The 19,190-nt window shown below is 46.0% G+C and overlaps 1 protein-coding gene across 1 annotated transcript in view; it reads right to left on the bottom strand.

The window, feature by feature from the left end:
* SNX29 (sorting nexin 29) overlaps positions 1-19,190 on the bottom strand; it is a 593,032-nt gene that overhangs the window by 92,825 nt on the left and 481,017 nt on the right. Inside the window, exon 20 of the mRNA XM_023231145.3 lies at positions 463-603. Within this exon, the coding sequence (XP_023086913.1) occupies positions 463-603 (141 nt within the window). The remainder of the gene's footprint in view (positions 1-462; positions 604-19,190) is intronic.

Raw genomic sequence — 19,190 nt, 5'->3', positions numbered from 1 at the left:
AGTCCAGAACAGGGGTTGGCAAACTAACCTACAGGCCAAATCCAGCTGCTATCTATTCTTAAAAATAAAATGCTATCGGCACACAGCCACGCGCATTTGTGTCTGCACTGTCTATGGGGGCTTACACAGGATCCCCGCAGAGGTGAGTATTTGCCACTGAAATAGTACAGTCCCCAAAGCCAAACATATTTACTCTCTGGCCCTTTAAAGAAAACGTTTTCCAACTTCTTGCCCTAGAGAAATGAGAGGACACACACACACACACACACACACACGATGTAATGGTCAACGTCTTTAGGTGGTGGAATTACGAGTGGCTATTTCTTTTCTCTATTTTTTTCTTATATCCGCCAACTTTTCTTTAAGGAACATGTGTTTTTAAGTAACGGACTAAAGAAGAAGAATAAATAATCCATTTTAACGCAGGCAATGACAAGTGAGCTTCCTGGCGTGGGACGGTACCTTGTTTCCGATGGCCTTTTTGGGTGGGAAGTTGTAGGCCCTCACTTGAGGGTACTTGTTTTGTAACTTGTGGTGCAAACTCCTGAACTCTGTATACCGGCGATAGATGTTCCATTCATCGTCTTTTATCCGGATGTAGACCTGTCAAGAAAGAGACAGAAAACGTAAATTCCTCTTAAAACACTTATTATAAAGGAGTCGGATTTCGGCAATGCTTTCCCCAAGAAAACCAGTGGCAGCAGGAGTCACATCTGTGTTACACACCACTGGATGCCCAGTTCCTGGCATAGAGCAGGGACTCACTGGTGCTGTCTGAACAGATGGCTACAGGAAAGAATGACTACATCAGGCAAGTTATGGGAACAACATACTGTAGGCTATTTTCCCAATATCAACAGAGATCCACAGCCCACTTAATAGCAGAGATGCATTTTCATGTCTCTGTCATGTGTGTATTGCAGCACTAACAGCTTGCTGGTGAGAGGCTAGTCAACCTTTCTGGCCACTTGTTTCCTCATCTGTAAAACAGAACTGAGAGCAGCACCTCGCTCCAAAGGTGGTTTGGAGAGCAATGGGGTGGTGCCTGGGACCACTCCGACCACCACAAAGACGAGGTGGAATTCAGTTTCAGAAAGAAGGGCGGGGGGGGCCAGAGCTGAGATCTGCCCCACTACACAGAAGGCTGTGTCCAGATGGGATAAGCATAACCAGGACATAGAATTTCTCATTTTAATCAAGTTATGACTCCTTAGAGAATACTCTGGGGATACTCTGGGGATATGAGGGCTGTTTCATCAGCTTTTTATAGGCCTTAGTACCTTCCACAGGCAAGTAGCGACTTCATCACCAGGAAAAATAGAGGAGCAGGAGAGATATCAATCCATTTTTAAAAATTACATGAGTTAAGAACAGCCCAGAGAGAAAAGTCCCCAAGGATAAAGGGTTGCTGTAATTTACACTCCATGAATGTCAATACACATCTTTAAAACCTGTATGACCACGAAAAGAGGTATCTCTAATGTGAGTGATAAATTCTGTTCCTACGTGAAAGCCACCCATCAGCCCCAAACACAGACATTAAGTGTTCGAACTCTGGTATGGCGACCACAGAATGTCTCACATTATTCTCTGAACAGGAGGAAGGACTAGAGACTCAAATCACAGCCAATGTTTCAATTAATGAATGGATAGATGTTTTCGATGGAGTGAGATGGAGAAACAGAATGCCTATCAAGTTTACAGAAGTCCCAGGGTCTCTGATGACCTTAACGAACAATAATGTCATCCCATTATTGTCAACGTCACATCACCAAACCTACAGTCAGATCAGTTACTCAAGGCTTCTTCAACAAACGAGAAATATTCATCTCTAATTTGTTCAAGGTAATGTTTGAGGGGTCTTTGTATGAGCAGCTGAATGCAGTTCTTATCCTATATATCTTTTCCTTTTATTAAAATGAGACAGAGTCTTACTCTGTTGCCCACGCTGCAGTGCAGTGGCATGATCTCAGCAACCTCCGCTGTTAGTGCTGCAATACACACATGACAGAAACACGAAAATGCATCTCTGCTATTAATTGGGCTGTGGATCTCTGTTGATACTGGGGAAAATAGCATACAGTATGTTGTTCCCATCATTTGCCTGATTTAGTCATTCTTTCCTGTAGCCATCTGTTCAAGTTCAAGCGATTCTCCTGCCTCAGCCTCCCGAGTAGCTGGGATTACAGGTGCCCACCACCACACCTGGCTAATTTTTTGTATTTTTAGTAGAGACGAGGTTTCGCCATGTTGGTCAGGCTGGTCTTGAACTCCTGGCCTCAGATGATCTGCCTGCCTTGGCCTCCCAAAATGCTGGGATCATAGGCGTGACCCACCACGCCTGGCTGTCACCCTATATATCTTGAATGGCCCATACCTGCTTATGATACATTCTTATAAAAGTCCAGGCCGGGCGCGGTGGCTCAAGCCTGTAATCCTAGCACTTTGGGAGGCCGAGACGGGCGGATCACGAGGTCAGGAGATCGAGACCATCCTGGCTAATACAGTGAAACCCCGTCTCTACTAAAGAATACAAAAAACTAGCCGGGCGACGAGGCGGGCGCCTGTAGTCCCAGCTACTTGGGAGGCGGAGGCAGGAGAATGGCGGGAACCCGGGAGGCGGAGCTTGCAGTGAGCTGAGATCCGGCCACTGCACTCCAGCCTGGGCGACAGAGCCAGACTCCGTCTCAAAAAAAAAAAAAAAAAAAAGTCCAAACATCCCTTGGAGAGTGGCAAGTTCAATCACTTCTCTGGTCATCATACGTAATACTAATTTTCTAGATCGGGGTGGGCAAACTATGGCCCATGGGCCCAATGCAGCCACATTCATTTGTTTTGGCTGCTTTTGCAATACAGACAGTCCCTCACTTAGGATGGTAATTGTCTTGCAATTTTTCAAGTTTATAATGGTACAAAAGCAATAAGCATTCAATAGAAACCACACCTCAAATTTTGACCATTTTTCTAGGCTAGTGATGTGCAGTGTATTTTACATGAGTTGTTCAACACTTTATTATAAAGTAGGCTTTGTGTTAGATGATTGTGCCTAACTATAGGTGAATCTAAGTGTTCTGAACAGGTTGAAGGTAGACTCAGCTGAGCTGTGTTGTTCACTAGATGAAGCACATTAAATGCATTTTCAATTTGCGGTATTTTAACTTACAATGCGCTTATCCGGACATAACCCCATTGTAAGTCAAGGAGCTTCTGTACAGCAGAGTTAAGAAGCTGAAACAGACCATACAGCCTGCAAAGCTAAAAGTATTTTTTCTGGCCCTTTACAGAAAGAGTTTGATAACCCCCCATCTAAACAATCAAGAAATCATTATTGTTATTTTTCCACCAGCATATCCAAGATCTGGTGTGGAGAGGGACAGTCCTTTCCAAATCTTACCAGCCACTGGGTGGGCTACATTAACAACCCGAGGGAGGCCCAGGAATCCCCAAAGCAACCAAAGCTTCTCCAGTGATTGACAAGTGGGCAACTTCAAGAACCCCTGATGTAATGCACAAACTCACCCGTCAGACAAGCCATGCAACCTTTCTGGTCATTCATTTCCTCATCTACAAAAAGGAGCTGAGAGCAGCATCTCCCACCCAAAATGATACGGAAAGAATTCAGGTATACAAACACTGCAGCTATGCCCGGGACCACACAGGCCCCCCTACAGACGGGAGGAAGTGGGCTTGGGTTAGGAATGCGTAGCCTAAGGTCAAGATCTGGACTTGCAATTGTCAGCTCAAGTGAACAAGAGGTCACATCCAGATGGGACCAGCACACATGGGCGTACACCTTCTTTATTGTAACCAAGTAGAGAAAACATGAGCACTGCTTCACCAGCCTTTTACAGGCCCTAGCATCTTCCAAGGATATACGGCAACCATAATACATCACAAGCGAAACCAGAGAAGTGAGAGAGAGATCAATGCAATTTAAAAAATTACCCGAGTTAAGAATAGCCTACAGGGTAAAGCCTCCAATGATGAATGGCCATTGTAATTTACATCAGTGAATGTCAATACGCGTCTTTAAAACCTCTTTAACGTAATAATAAAAACAAGTCTCTCTCCTGTGAGTGATAAATTCTGACTCTATATTTTTCATAAAGGGCACCTAAAAGCCCATTGGTTTTGCTCCCTGGAGGCCTGAGTCTCCCCCTTCTTCTCCAACTGCTCTCTCTCCGCCTTCCACATGGGCACCTCCTCTCCTGCCCACGCCCTGCCTCCTCCCGGAACACACATGTGCACTCCCAGGCCTGCATGTTTCACGTTTAGGCCAATGACTCCAAAATCCGTATCTCTAGTCTGGACCTCTGATACAAACTCCAGACCAGGACGTGATATCCCCTAGGTACCTACAACTCATCAGGCCTAAATCTGCACCCAGGATCCGCCCACCTATTATGTGTTGAGTCCTATCCCAGGCACTTCACGCATCTCACTGACCAGTCTCATGTGAATCTGCAAGGCCGATGGTACGAACACTCCCTTTTCAGATGAAGTAATGGGCTCAGAGAGGTCAGATCACTTGCCCAGGGTAGGTGGGGAGATAAGGAATTTGAACCCATGGCTACCTGCCCTCTGCCTCTAACACTTTCTATCACAGTGTTACCGGACAGGGGCTCTGATCCAGACCCCAAGAGAAGGTTCTTGGATCTCAAGCAAGAAATAATTTAGGGCAAGACTGTAAAGTGAAAGCAAGCTGATTAAAGTAAAGGCATAAAGAACCACTACTCCACAGACAGAGCAGCCCCGAGAGCTGCTGGTTGCCCATTTTTATGGTTATTTCTTGATTATATGCTAAACAAGAAATGGATTATTCATGCCTCCTCTTTTTAGACTATATAGGGTAATTTCCTGCTGTTGCCAGGGCATTTGTAAACTGTCATGGCGCTGGTGGGAGTACAGCAGTGAGGATGACCAGAGGTCATTCTCGTCGCCATCTTGGTTTTGGTGGGTTTTGGCCAGCTTCTTTACTGCAACCTGTTTAATCAGCAAGGTCTTTATGACTTGTATTTTGTGCCGACTGCGCATCTCATCCTGTGACTTAGAATGCCTAACCATCTGAAAATGCAGCCCAGTAGGTCTCAGCCTCATCTTCTCAGCCCCTATTCAAGATGGAGTTGCTGTGGTTCAAACATCTCTGACAACAGCAGTCTGCTGCAGTCACCCAGAATCCTGAAGGCACCAGCAATGTGGATGTGGGTAGCCAGAACCAGGAGCCCTTGCCTTGTTCTTCTGAAGCCCAGGCACCTCTCTGCAGACCGTGTGTTCTCGGAAAGGTCTCCTTGCTATCAGACTGTCCAATCTCACCTCATTTGTGCCTCTCCCTTTGGATCTAAGCGAATCCAGTCTAATGCCATTAAAATTACCCGAAATTACCCAGATGGCTGATCCACAACGATAATGCTCCAAACATCCAAAGTTAGGAAACTTGCTCTGCAAATTAACCTGTCCCTGAATTATGTATACTTAACCAAATCACGGACTTATTTCACTAAGGATTTCAAAGGGCTTAGGCCCCAAATTGTTAAGAGTCTTTTGTTTTGTTTGTTATTTTAGAAGCCTCTCCCCCCGAAATTAACTTTGATCAGCCCCAATTCCTTCTGCTTGAGCCGTAAAGATAATAATTCCTCGGAGGGATAAAAAGAGTTGACCTCTTCTGACACAACCAAGTTCTCTTTTAAAACAAGCAATAAAAAACCACTTTATGTCGGATCTCCTCGACTCAGCAAAAGAAGATTAAATCGGAGGGTAATATCTGTAATTGGGCATTGGGGCAAACGCTCTCTTGTTCATTTTAGGAGGAAGCTCAAATCTGAAGATTTCTTTTCCACTGAGAAGAATTACCCTCACAACGTCTGTAATAACAGTGGAGGTAAAGGGAGGTTAAGGGGAGAAGAAAATGCAAGAACCTCAGTCCATCAATGAACAGAATCCAGAACAAGCTCAACCACAGATAAGGTCTCAAGGAAACGCTTTCTTTTTAGAAGATGAAGAGTGTCTACCAGTGTTCCTATGAGACTTTCCTGTGCCCTGTTCTAATCAATACTGCTCTCCTGCAATGCTAAGCACTATCCCCTAGATTTCTTCCCTTTTTTTTTTTTTTTGAGATGGAGCCTCACTCTGTCGCCCAGGCTAACGTGCAGTGGCGTGATCTTGATTCATTACAACCTCCGCCTCCCGGGTTCAAGTGATTCTCCTGCCTCAGCCTCCCGAGTAGCTGGGATTACAGGCACCCGCCACCACGCCTGTATTTTTGTATTTTTGTAGAGACAGGGTTTCACCATGTTGGCCAGGCTGGTCTTGAACTCCTAACCTCAGGTGATCCACCCACCTCAGCCTACCAAAGTGCTGGGATTACAGGCGTGAGCCACCACACCCAGCCTTGCCCCTGTTTTTCAACTTGACCTAAATGGAATCAGTGTGCGCTCCTCTGGGTCTAGTTTCTCTCACTGAGTACTGTGGACGTGAGATGCAGCTGTGTTGCTGTGTATGGCCCTCAAGTTCCTTTGCACTACTGCATAGTATTCCACTGCATGAATATTTCCCTGTTGGTATCTACCTGTTGTGCTGGGGTGGACATCGCGGTTGTTTCCAGTCGCGACTTTGATGAATAAAGCAACTATGAACATTCACACGTGTGGCTTCTGCACTCGTGTCTTTTGGGGTCATAGACTTCAGTGTGAAAAGTGAAATCATAAAGTGAGGAGGAGAAAACACGGCAGAATGTCTTCGTGACCTTGGGCGGGAGAAAGGATTCTCGTGCAGGGCACAAGGGAGCCTTCTGGGTGCTGGAAACATCCAGGATCTGTATCTGGGCAGTGGTTATGAATGTCTATACAGAAGTAAAATTAATTGAACTATAAACTTAAGATTTATACACCTGATCGTATTTATGTTAATCCTGAATTTAAAAGCAAAAACACAACAAAGCCCTGCCTTCACTGTCCTCGGGAGAGTGAGCTTTCACCCTAACTCGTGGGGCGGGGAGGTCTAAGCCAGGCCGTAGATGGGGCAGGAGGCGTTGCCAAGGCTCTGTGGGTGCGCATCCAGGGGGACCTGACATATCGTCGTATGTCAGCATCAGCAGGGAGCCCAGACACTGGACTCTGGCCTGAGACAGAAATGGGTTTGAATTCCAGCTCCAAGGGATCCTGGATAAGTTAATTCACCTCTTCAAGTCGAGTCTCCATTTGGATAAATGAAGATAGTGCTAGAGGCTAAATCTTTGGGAGAGGAGGAGAACTGGGCAATTATATTCAGGACAACATTGTGTACACATACGAAAACATCTAACAACAAAGTAGTCAACGTTCCAGGGTAAAATTTATCTCAGACACACACACACACGCACAAACATGCACTCCCATAGTGGGGTGGAAAAGAAGAAGTGGGGAGGAAGTCAGGCAGACAGAGAGAAAGAATGAAGATGTAAAAGCTTGCTTTAAGTGGGTGAAGTCCTCAATCTGGTTTGAGGGTGTGCCAAGCATAGGAATGGGCGCCTTTAGCCCAAAGCATGTCAGATCTCAGGTGCTCCTGCAAGAGGCAGAAAGGCAGCATGAAAGGGCACAGCTGTGTAGGGAGGGAGGCCTGGGTTCACATCCTCACAATTCCCTTTGCAGCTTCCGTGACCCTGGGGATGACATCCCACCTTGAGACTCAGCTTCTTCAACTGTTAGACAGGCTACTGCAATGTCACTGGGTGGTTGTGAGGTGTCGTGCCTCGCCCATGCCTGGCAGGCAGTAAGCAATGGCAGCTGTTAATATTGTAACCCTTATCACCTTCATCATCGGCTGCCTTTGTGTACATGAACTTCCCTATTACAGAATTAGGGCTAATTATAGGATGTGCAATCATGAAATTAAAGCAGGTAATTACCATGCCTAATTAACTGTCAAATGCTAGGCAGGCGGGGAAACACAAACATAAAGCACGCTCTGTGGATTGGGCAGCTAAGCACCCCCTCTGCTTCCAGAAAACTCAACAGCAACAGCAGAGTTCAGGAAATGACCTTTTTGAGTGGGTTTCTGAGTGCTAAAACAAAACCCGGGAAGCGTTTCCCGGGCTTGTGACTCAGAACGAGCTCAGTGCACCTCTCTGTTGGCTGCAGGCCGGCCTGGGCATTTATCCAGCCCCTGCCACACAAGCCCCCAGGTTCCCGGGCAAGAGTGCTGTTTTAGGAGGAGGACCTCGTAGGAGATACTTGATGGATGTTGTAAACCCCTGCAAGGATCAGACCCCACAGAGAAACCCGCTGACATGAAGGCGGCGAGAATTCAGAAATAAAACAGTCACTGACACACAGCGAATGTGGAACCAACACGTCAGGCTTCCTGCAGCATAAACCAAATGCCTCCCTCTCCGTTTCAAACTTCATGTAACTCCTTAACAATCCAAAGTCCTGCACCTCAAAACTAAATACTTTTTTCTGCATGTTGTAATATTCAAGAGTGAAAACTAGTATTAACTGGAAGTTTCTTGGACATACGGAAAAAGTTGTACCATTTCACAACACCTGCCATGTGCCAGACATGTTACGCACAATGTTCACAAAAGCCCTGCCATTTATTTCTTTATTTTTTGAGATGGAGTTTTGCTCTTCTTGCCCAAGATGGAGTGCGATGGTGAGATCTCAGCTCACTGCAACCTCCGCCTCCCGGGTTCAAGTGATTCTCAGCCTGCCTCAACCTCCTAAGTAGCTGGGATTACAGGCACAAGCCACCATACCTGGCTAATTTTGTTATTTTTAGTAGAGATGGGGTTTCACCATGTTGGCCAGGCTGGTCTTGAACTCCTGACCTCAGGTGATCCACCTGCCTTGGCCTCCAAAAGTGCTGGGATTACAGGCGTGAGCCACCCTGCACTTGGCTAGCCATGCAACTTTGTATGCCTTAAAACAGATGTGGAGCAACTAAGAAATGCGCTCTCTATCCCCTGGGGAATGAGCAGCGGAACTAGCACTGGGCCTTCAGTAATATGCTGCCCCCAAAGCCCATGCCACATTTTCTCCATCTCAGAGAAAAACAAGTCCTATCAACTCTCTAAAACCCCGATCCCCTTTATGCAGATTGTTGAATGCGGAGAGTTAGATGACATGAGGATAGCAACGATTTTTCAAAAAATGGTTTCGGGTTCCCAATTCATTTTGCTTCCTTAATAGCCAGGGAATGAAATGATTTGTGTTTTGGTTCAAGGCCTGTGTTAATGTATCCTAACAAAACTTTCCTTTTAATGAAATGGCTTCATGTGTTATTAACTATAAGTGTCCTCACTGCTAAAACAAAATGCCTGAATTACTGTATGGCCGTGCCGATAGAGGGGTATTATTGCAGCCAAATGCCGAGAATAAGATGAATAACTCAGCCCAAGAAAAATGACTTTTCAGTTCACTGGGTTATGTAAATGAGACAGACTAGTACAAGAGGAAATGCATTATTTACTAAGAATTGCCAGCACCATTCCACAGACCTTTGAAAGAAGGATGTAGCGTAAAGGTTTGGATGTGGCAGAGACCCAGCCAGTCTCTGCTTTACCTGGCACCGCGGTACAGTAATTGTAGCTGAAGGGCAGCCTCTGTGTCTCGGAGAGAACTGAGGTGCACACATTATGTTTACTCCATTTCAGCCCATGCTCTACTGTCTCTGGACATTTGACTCAATGCTTCTGCAAGTGGCATGGCCGGAACTGCCCAAAGCCCAGCTTTCCAAGCCCCTGACACTGCCTGTTTTGTTTTATTAGTTTTGAGACATGATGAGAACTGGACGCTAGGTTGAGGGTGTGTGCTCCTCCTTCAAGACCCCCCTCAAACCAGGTCTCTTTTCCCAATCCCCACTGTGCCCCAGGCAGAACCTCCTCAGTCACCACCAGGTAGCCTGCTGTATACCAAGCTCAGGGCTGGGCCCTGGGGCTATCATGGAGAACAAAACCAGGCAGGATCCCCACCTCGCAGGGCTCAGTCCTCGGGGACCTCAGCCAACCTGATGCCAATAATCACCCATAGGAATATAGGCTTTCAAAGGGAGATGAGGGCTGCGGGAGGGGGCCTGGTTCTGCCAGCGGCACCATGCCTGGGAGTGGGGTTGGGTTCGCTGAGATTTGACGTTTGATCTGGAACCAAAATATTGAGTCAGAGGTTGGGCCTGGTGGCTCACACCTGTAATCCCAGGCTGAGGTGGGCAGATCACTTAAGGTCAGGAGTTCGAGACAGCCTGGGCAACATGGTAAAACCCCGTCTCTACTAATAGTACAAAAATTAGCTGGGCATGGTGGTGGGCGCCTATAATCCCAGGTACTCAGGAGGCTGAGGCACGAAAATCGCCTGAAACTGGGAGGCAGAGGTTACAGTGAGCTGAGATCACACCACTGCACTCCAGCCTGGGTGATGGAGTAAAATTCCATCTAAAAAAAAAAGAAAACAAAGGAGTCAGAGTAGATAGTCCTGGAAGGGAAGCAGCTGTAGGGCAAAGGGCAATGCAGAGGGGACGTGTGGCAGGGGCTTGTGTAACAGGGGACAAGTGAAAGGAGGCTGGGGCAGCTGGAACAGGGAGGACGAGGGACCCAAGAGGATGCCGGAGGTGTCCAGGGCCCGGTCCAGGACGTTAGAGGATGATGAAGTGGGTGGAGCCACAGAGCCGGAGCCATAGCTGTTTCCTCTGCCTGGAATGCCCTGTCCCTGGACAGACTCGATGCCTATCCCCGCACTCCATGAGGCTTCTGGCTCAACTATCACGGCTGACCCCAGCACAGACCACCAGGTGGCATGCTAGGTAGACCTGTTTGTTGTCTTTCTCCTTCAACCAGAGGATCAGCTCCATGAGGACACGAATCTGGTCAATTTTATCCAAAGGAAGTACAAAAGAAACACTCAGTATATATTCCCAGGACTAAATTTGTAAGAAGGACAGAATGAATGAATGAATGAATGAATGAATGAATGAATGAATGAATGAATGAATGAACGAACGAACGAACGGACAGGTTAGAGTGGATGCAGGCAGTGTATCTGCCTGTCCATGAGATCACTGCCAGGGAGTGTCTTACTGACAGGTACTGCCCCTCTCAATCCCACAAAAGCAGGATGTCACCTGTGTGTCTGTGCTTGCGTCTGATAGATACATGTCAAATACATGAACCAGGGGCTGCTCAGAGCGTGGGACTGTCCTCTACAGTTCTTACGGATTTGGAAGAGGAAAATGAGAGCATGGATCTTTGCCCTAGTGAGCCACAGCCATTTATATACAAATGGGTTTTCTTTCACTCACTTTTAGATTACTGGAGAGAGAACATAGATGTATGTCTCTAAGAGAAAAGGAAATATTTTTAGCACTACTGGCCATGGATCATGGTTGGCCCATTCACTTTTACTTGCCATAAGCCCTGATGAAGAGGAATTTGCCACTCTCCCTTACTGAGTCTGAGTCACTGGTCTAGCACAGAGCTAGTTATTAGTGAAACAAGGACTGAAGCCCAGGTCTGCCGGACTTCATGGCCCACATCTTTGCACCACTGGCCATTGCCTTTTCCTTCACACCTAGGAAAGCTCGGGGAAAAGGTGGGCACTCTTGTTCCCATAACTCACTGAATTTCTGGTTCAGGTGCCCACCCGTTGGCTCTAAAACAAAGTCTGTGAGTAGATACGCAGTGAAATGGACCATTTCCAACAAAGGGAGATGTAAACAGCCTCTGTTAGAGGACTCATGGAACAGTCTCCACTTTATGTCCCCCTGCTAAGTTAATGGACTTGCCAATCCCCTCGGAACCCACCGAGGACCTCAGAGCCCAGGCAGCCAACTGCTATGGCCTCTTTCAGTCCCAACGGCTGCCAACACCAGTCCCTGCCAGAAAACTAAGGAGGAGACAACTTCAGTGTGAAACTATCCATGCTTTGGTTCATGGCTGTTGGGTTGGGGCTCCAGGTAAATCATGGTGAGACAGAAAGCTGGCCTTTTCTAGGGAGTGGTGGACATGAGCAAGGCAGGAAGACCCCTTTCAAAGACGCTCTGAAGACCGGGACTCCGGGAGGGGGTTGCCACATCTGAAGGCAGCTTCATCTGGTAGTAGCCACTAAAAGTTGTCCCCCCTGCCGTATCTCTCTCCCACGATCCCTATGCTGCTGTATATACAGTTTTATTAAAAGTTCTAGCCTGATGTTACTATAAATGGGACTTTTCTCAATTTGTTTTTTCAGATGGTTCATTGTTAGTGTATTTAAACACACCAGATTCTGTATGTTGACTTTGCATCCGACAACTTTACTGAATTTACTTCTTAGTTCTGGCAGTTGTGGGTTTGTTTTGTGTTGCTTTGGTGATCTCTTTAAGGTTTTCTATATGACATGCTATCATCTGCACACAGAGATAATTTAACTTCTGCTTTTCCAATTTGGATGCCTTTTATTTCTTTTTCTTGTCTAATTGCTCTGAATGGGGCTTCCAGTTCTATACCGAACAGAAGTGGCAGGAGTAGACATCGTTGTCTTGTTCGTCATCCTAGAGCAAACGCTTTCAGCTTTTTACTGTTAAGTATGATGTTAGCTGTAGGCTTGTCACATATGGTTTTCTTATGCTGAGGTACACCCTTCTAACCTCATTTGTTGGGGGGTTATAATGAAAGGATGTTGAATTTTGTCAAATAAAATACTTAGGAATAAACTTAACTAAGGAAGTGAAAGATCTATATGCTTAAAAGTATCAGACATTGATGAAATAAACTGAAAAAAAAAAAACCTGCAAATAAATGGAAAGATATCCCAAGTTTACGGACTAGAAGAAATAATATTGTTAAAATGTCCATACTATATAATGTAATCTCTATCAAAATTCCAATGACATTTCACATAAATAGAAAAACAACCTTAAAACTCATATGGAAACACAAAAGACCTTGAATAGCTAAAGCAGTATTGAGAAAGAACAAAGCTGGAGGTATCACAGTCCCTGATTGCAAACTATATTACAAAACAACAGTAATCATTTGGTGCTGTCATTAAAAACAGACACATAGACCATCAGAGCAGAACGAAGCCCAGAAATAAATCCACACATATATGGTCAATGAATCTGTGACACAGCCACCAGGAAAACACAACGGGGAAAAGACTGTCTCTTCGACAACTGGTGCTGGGCAAAATGAATACCTACCTTCAAAATAATGAAATTAAACCCTTGTCTTACACCATATAAAAAATTATCATGAAATAGATTAAAGACTTAAGTGTAAGATCTGTTACACTCCTAGAAGAAAATATAGGCAATGAGCTTTTAGACTCTGGTCTTGGCAGTGATTTTTTTGAATCTGTTGCCAAAGCACAGGCAAAGTAAACAAAACAAAATAAGCTGGTCTACATCAAACTAAAGAGCTTCTGTGCAGCAAAGGAAACAACAAAATGAAAAGAACCTATAAAGTAGAAGATATTTGCAAACCACATATCTGATAAGGAGTTAATATCCAAAATATATACAGAAATCCCAAATAATCTGATTGTAAGATGGGCAAAGGACCTGAATAGATATTTTTCCAAAGAAGACATACATAGCCTACAGGTAGATGAAATGGTGCTCACATCACCACTCATCGGAGAAGTGCAAATCAGAACCACAATGAGATATCACTGCACACCTGTTAAGATGGCCCTTCTCCAAAAGACGAGAAACAAGTGTTGGTGAGGGTATGGAGAAAAGGAAACTCTTGTACACTATTGGTGGCAATGTAAATCATGGAAAATAGTATGAAGGCTCCTCAAACAAATAAAAATAGCACTACCATACAGAATCCAGCAATCCTACTTCGGATATATATCTAAAGACAGTAAGGCAGGGTGTGATGGCTGAGGCCTATAATCCCAACTCTTTGGGAGGCTGAGGTGGGAGGATCCCTTGAGGCCAGGAGTTCAAGACCAACCTGGGCAACACAGTGAGACTGTCTCTACACACAATTTTTAAAAATTAGCCAGGTGTGGTGGTGCATGCCTGTAAGTCCCAGCTGCTCAAGAGGCTAGGGTGGGAGGATTGCTTGAGCCCAGGAGGTGGAGGCTGCAGTGAGCTGTGATCGCATCACTGCACTCCAGCCAGGGTGTGAGAGCTGAGACCCTGTCTCAAATTAATTAATTGAAAAATAAAATGAAACTTTAAAACAAAAAATGAAATTAAATCAGTACCTTCAAGAGCTATCTGGACCCCCATACTTATTGCAGCATTATTCACAAGATATGGAAACAAACTAGGTGTCTGTCAACAGATGAATGGATAAAGACAATGTGGTGTGTGTGTATCTCTATATACACACACACATAAATATACCACATATGGAATATATGTGGTACACACACACATATATGCAGTGGAAAAATATTCAGCCATAAAAAAAGAAGGGAATTCTGCCATTTGTGACAACATGGATAAACCTGGAGGGGATTGTATTAAACCAAATAAGCCAGACACAGAAAGACAAATATTGCCTGACTTCACTTACAGGCGGATGTGTGAGTGAAGTTCTATGGACAAACTCATAGAAGCACAGAATAGATGGGGGTTGCCATGGGCTGGGGGGATGGATAGGGGAGATGGGTGATGCTGGCCAAAGGGTACATCTTATAACTTTCTTTTAGAAAATGAGTAAGTTCAGCGGATCTGATGACAGCACGGGGATTCTGGCTAACAATACTATGATACTGTTTACTTGAAATCTGACGAGAGTGTCATCATCTCTCTCACACACACACACACACACACACACACACACACACACACACACACACGCTCTCTCGGGGAGGTAGTGGATATGTTAATCTGATTGTGGCAGTCATTACACAATGTATCCGTACATCAGATCATCATGTCATATGCTTTGAATATATACAATTTTTGTCAACATTGAAAAATTTAAAAACAATTTAGCTCTGCATCCCCACCCAAATCTCACCTTGAATCGTAGCTCCCATAATTCCCACATGTTGTGGGAGGGGCCTGGTGGGAAATAACTGAGTCACGGGGGCAGGTCTTTCCCGTGCTGTTCTCTTGTTAGTGAACAAGTCTCATGAGATCTGATGTCTTTATAAGGCGGAGTTTCTCTGCACAAGCTTTCTTTGCCTGCCACCATCCATGTAAGATGTGACTTGCTCATCCTCGCCTTCTGCCATGATTGTGAGGCCTCCTCAGCCATGAAGAACTGAGTCCAATTAAAGCTCTTTCTTTTGTAAATTGCCCAGTCTCGGGTATGTCTTTATCAGCAGCATGAAAATGGACTAATGCAGAGGTTATAGACAATGAAAAAGCTCTAGCCTGGCCTCAGTTGTGTTGTGTGGATATAAGGCACAGGCCCAGCAGTCACATCTGGGTTTGAGTAGCAATGCAGAGAAACTCCTCCGCCCTCACCCCAAGTCAGAGCGACAATGACCGCTGGTGGACAGCAGTGCCCAGGAGCCTCGCGTCCTAACAAGGGGTGTCTTCAGCATGTGCAGCAGCAGCAGGGGCCACAGAGAAAATCACAAGGGTCGAGTCCCTGAGTCCACGTGAGGCGGCTCCTGGGAAACTCAGAAATAGCCGGAGCCACTGCGAGGGGAGCTAATTTCCGGCAATCAAGCTGCTGGGGGCTCCAGCGATCATAGCAGGGGGATGTAAAAGGAAGTATGACTTCATCCTGCAGTCACATGTTGCAGTCTGGATATTTGAGTCATGCACATGATCCCCCCTTAGCCATGTGCATTGCTAAACTGGCTGCTCCATTTGCAGCACTGATCTTCTGCAAAGGGCTTTCTGTTTCCCTGGGAAGGTAGAACAGGCTTCTGCTTCTCTCTTCATAGATATAAATACCTGCCAAGTCTTCCTGGGATGGGGGGAGGCAGCAAGGAACAGAAGCTGGAACCCTGTTTATTCTGAAATCATGGAATTGAGACACTGCTTATGATATATTGATAAGTATGATTCTAGTCACGTGTGTGTATGTGTATAATTAAATCCCCAGAAATAAGACCGGGATACAAATTAAAACATTAACAGTGGCTGCTATTTCTGAAGGGTGATAGATTTTTATTTTTCTTTATCTTTTTTCAAGATTTCAAAATTTTTTTCTTCTACTGAACAGACTTTGATAGCAAAAAAATTAAATTACTTATTTTTCAAGTAAGTGGGACTTCTGGTCGACACTGTGAAGACAACGCACCTCCAACCCTCCATCTTCTCCCCAAATGCAATCGGATGGAGGCTAAACTGCAGAGGTACTTGAAAAGGCATGGTCACCTCCGAAAATGAAAGGCACGTCCCTATCGTTCAGGAACAAAGAGACAATGTGCAAGAGTGAAGGAGGAAAGTGAAGCTGATCATGGAAGCAGGATCCAGCCCAGGCTGCAGGACCAGGGCTGAGAGCTCGCTGGGGACTAGACCCACGGCAAGAGATGGAGCCCAGCACCCAGAGCAAAGCCACAGCTGAGGCCCAGAGTGTTCAGGGTGTTTGAGATACTGATCTCCACACTGGCCTGAATATTTCCTCATATACAAGAGAGACAGAGAGAGACTGTGTGTGTGTGTGTGTGTGTGTGTGTGTGTGTGTGTATATATATATATATATATATATATATATATATATATATATTTTTGAGACAGAGTCTCGCTCTGTCACCCAGGCTGGAGTGTAGTGGCGCAGTCTCGGCTCACTGCAACCTCCGCCTCCCAGGTTCAAGTGATTCTCCTGCCTCAGCCTCCGGAGTAGCTGGGATTACAGGCATCCGCCACCACGCCCGGCTAATTTTGTATTTTTAGTAGAGACACGGTTTCACCATGTTAACCAGGCTGGTCTTGAACTTCTGACCTCAAGTGATCTGCTCGCCTCAGCCTCCCAGTGCTGGGATTACAGGTGTGAGCCACAACACCCGGCCAGCCTGAATATTTTCTATCATAAATAATCTAAAGGAAAACTCCTCTTGAAAGATGTGATGCTTCAAATTGTTTTCCAATTCCAAGCAGAATTGCTGTGACGGATGGGAGGTTACTTTTCACCCTGCAGCCTCAGCACCAGAGCCTTTGAAAAAGCTTCTGATAGAGGAGACAAGTTTTAAGAACAGAATAAGTTTCCATTTGTCTTGGAGAGAAGGAGTGAAGGGCTGCGGTGACAACTTGCTCTGACTGCAGAATTCCATGTGGGCAGGAGGCCAAACGTGCCTCTACCCCTCATCACAGTAATAGAAGCAGCAAAACCACCTCTGGAAATTCCTTCCAAGTCAGCCCAGCTGCACATTCACAGATATCCAATCTCTTTAAGTTCAGGCAATGTTTACTGAGCACCTACTAGTCACCAGACTTGTGATGGCTCCAAGGAGAGATGCTGGGCTGAGTCAATAGTTCAGAGCAATGATTATGGGCACAATAAGACTAAGGCTGCCTGGGATAGAATCTTGATTTCATAATCTCATTAGTGGTATGACCTTAAGTAATTTGCTAAACCTCTCCACACATGCTTCAATTTCTTAAAGTAAAATGTGGGCAATTACCACATCTACCTTCTAGGACTGTGTTTGAAAATCAACTACGTGCTTAATACATAAATATTTAACAAGAGTTGGCTATTATTAGCAAAAGCAATGTGCCTGTTCTAAAGAAGTTCACACATTTGGCTGGGTGCGGTGGCTCACGCCTGTAATCTCAGCACTTTGGAAGGCTGAGGTCAGGCATTTGAGACCGACCCGGCCAACATGGCAAAATTCTGTCTCTACTAAAAGTACAAAAATTAGCCGGGCATGGTGGTATGTGCCTGTAGTCCCAGCTACTCAGGAGGCTGAGGCTGGAGAACTGCTCGAATCTGGGAGGCGGAGGTTGCATTGAGCTAAGATCACACCACTGCACTCCAGCCTTGGCAACAGTGTTAGACTCCATCTCAAAAAAAAAAAAAAAAGAGTTCACACATTTGTGAGGCAGGCAGCCAGCCAGCCAGCCAAAAAGTTACAGTCCAGTGGAATAAGTGTTATGGCAGAGGGGCGCACAGGAGGCCAGAAGATAAGGAGAGGTGATACGGAATGCAGTTTCCTGGAGGAGGTGATGTCTGAGCAAAGTCTTGAAGGATGAAGGGGAGCTGGCCGGGGGAGGAGGAGGTAACAAGAGGGAAGTCCAAACTAAAAATATAGACGGAGTTTCCTACTTTGGTTTCACTAAGACCTTTCCAAATAAAATGTTCTCGACAATAAGAAATCAGTGAGACTATAATGGCCTTAAAAATGATCTTGGCATTTGAACAAGCAATACCCTCAACTCTGAAAATACTAAGGAGATCGCGATGCCCAGAAGACAGTTTTACAGTTTCCCTCCCTAAAGGAAAGTTGCAGCCGCACTAGGCCTGTTCGGCTGCATCTGGCTGCAAGGCGTGGTTGGGTGATGAAGTCTCATTCAGCCAAACAGCTCTTGTGTGAAGGAATGGGCTGGGGAGGCTGCGATTCAGCTAGAACGGCCGTTAGCATGGCACCTTCTGGTGTGATCATGAATGGCCCTCTCCCTCCTGCCACGGCTAACTGTGCTTTACAGAAATCAGGAGCTTCTCTGGCTGCATGGAAGCTGAGCCACGCTTCATCTCGCCGTGCTTCTGTTCCGCATGCTCCCAACCACACCGGGAGCCAGGCACTTCACTCCTAGAGAGGAACTCTGTGAGCCAGGCCGACGGTGTCGCTGGCCTTTCTATCTTCTTAAGTCACAGACTCTTCGATTACCAGGAAGAAAAGCCAGTTCACTATGGCTTTGGGGAAATGGGGTATTACTGGAAGGGTACAAGGGTATCTCAAATAAACCAAGAGCCGGAAAGGCTGCTGGGCCTCCTGAGGGGCAGGACCAGCGACCAGAAAGCCACGCAAGTCCAAGGCTAGCTGCGACGCCACACTGCTCCGCTCCTCTGCACGCCCAAGGGATCCTGCCTCCTTTCTGCAGGGTTGCTTTCTCCACCCCCTGAGCTCAGGGTCTAGACACGACACTCCCTCAACCCAGCCCCATGTGCAAGCAGACTGACCCAGGCTCTGGGGCATAATCCCACATGGTCCAGGAAGAAGCCTCCGTGCTTCCGAACAGCGTGGTCCTTCACTGCCTGCCATTCACTTCCTCTTCTTCAGTTCTCCTTTAGGGGCCCACTCTCCACCCGGCCGGTCTCTGGGCTCCCCGTCGGTCCCGCTCCAGCTTTGAGCCCAGAGTAGGCATGAGATCGAGGCTGGGAGAAT

This window comes from Piliocolobus tephrosceles, chromosome 17, assembly GCF_002776525.5.
Source record: "Piliocolobus tephrosceles isolate RC106 chromosome 17, ASM277652v3, whole genome shotgun sequence".
In the NCBI taxonomy this organism is placed as follows: domain Eukaryota; kingdom Metazoa; phylum Chordata; class Mammalia; order Primates; family Cercopithecidae; genus Piliocolobus; species Piliocolobus tephrosceles.
This window is presented reverse-complemented; position numbering and strand designations above follow the sequence as displayed.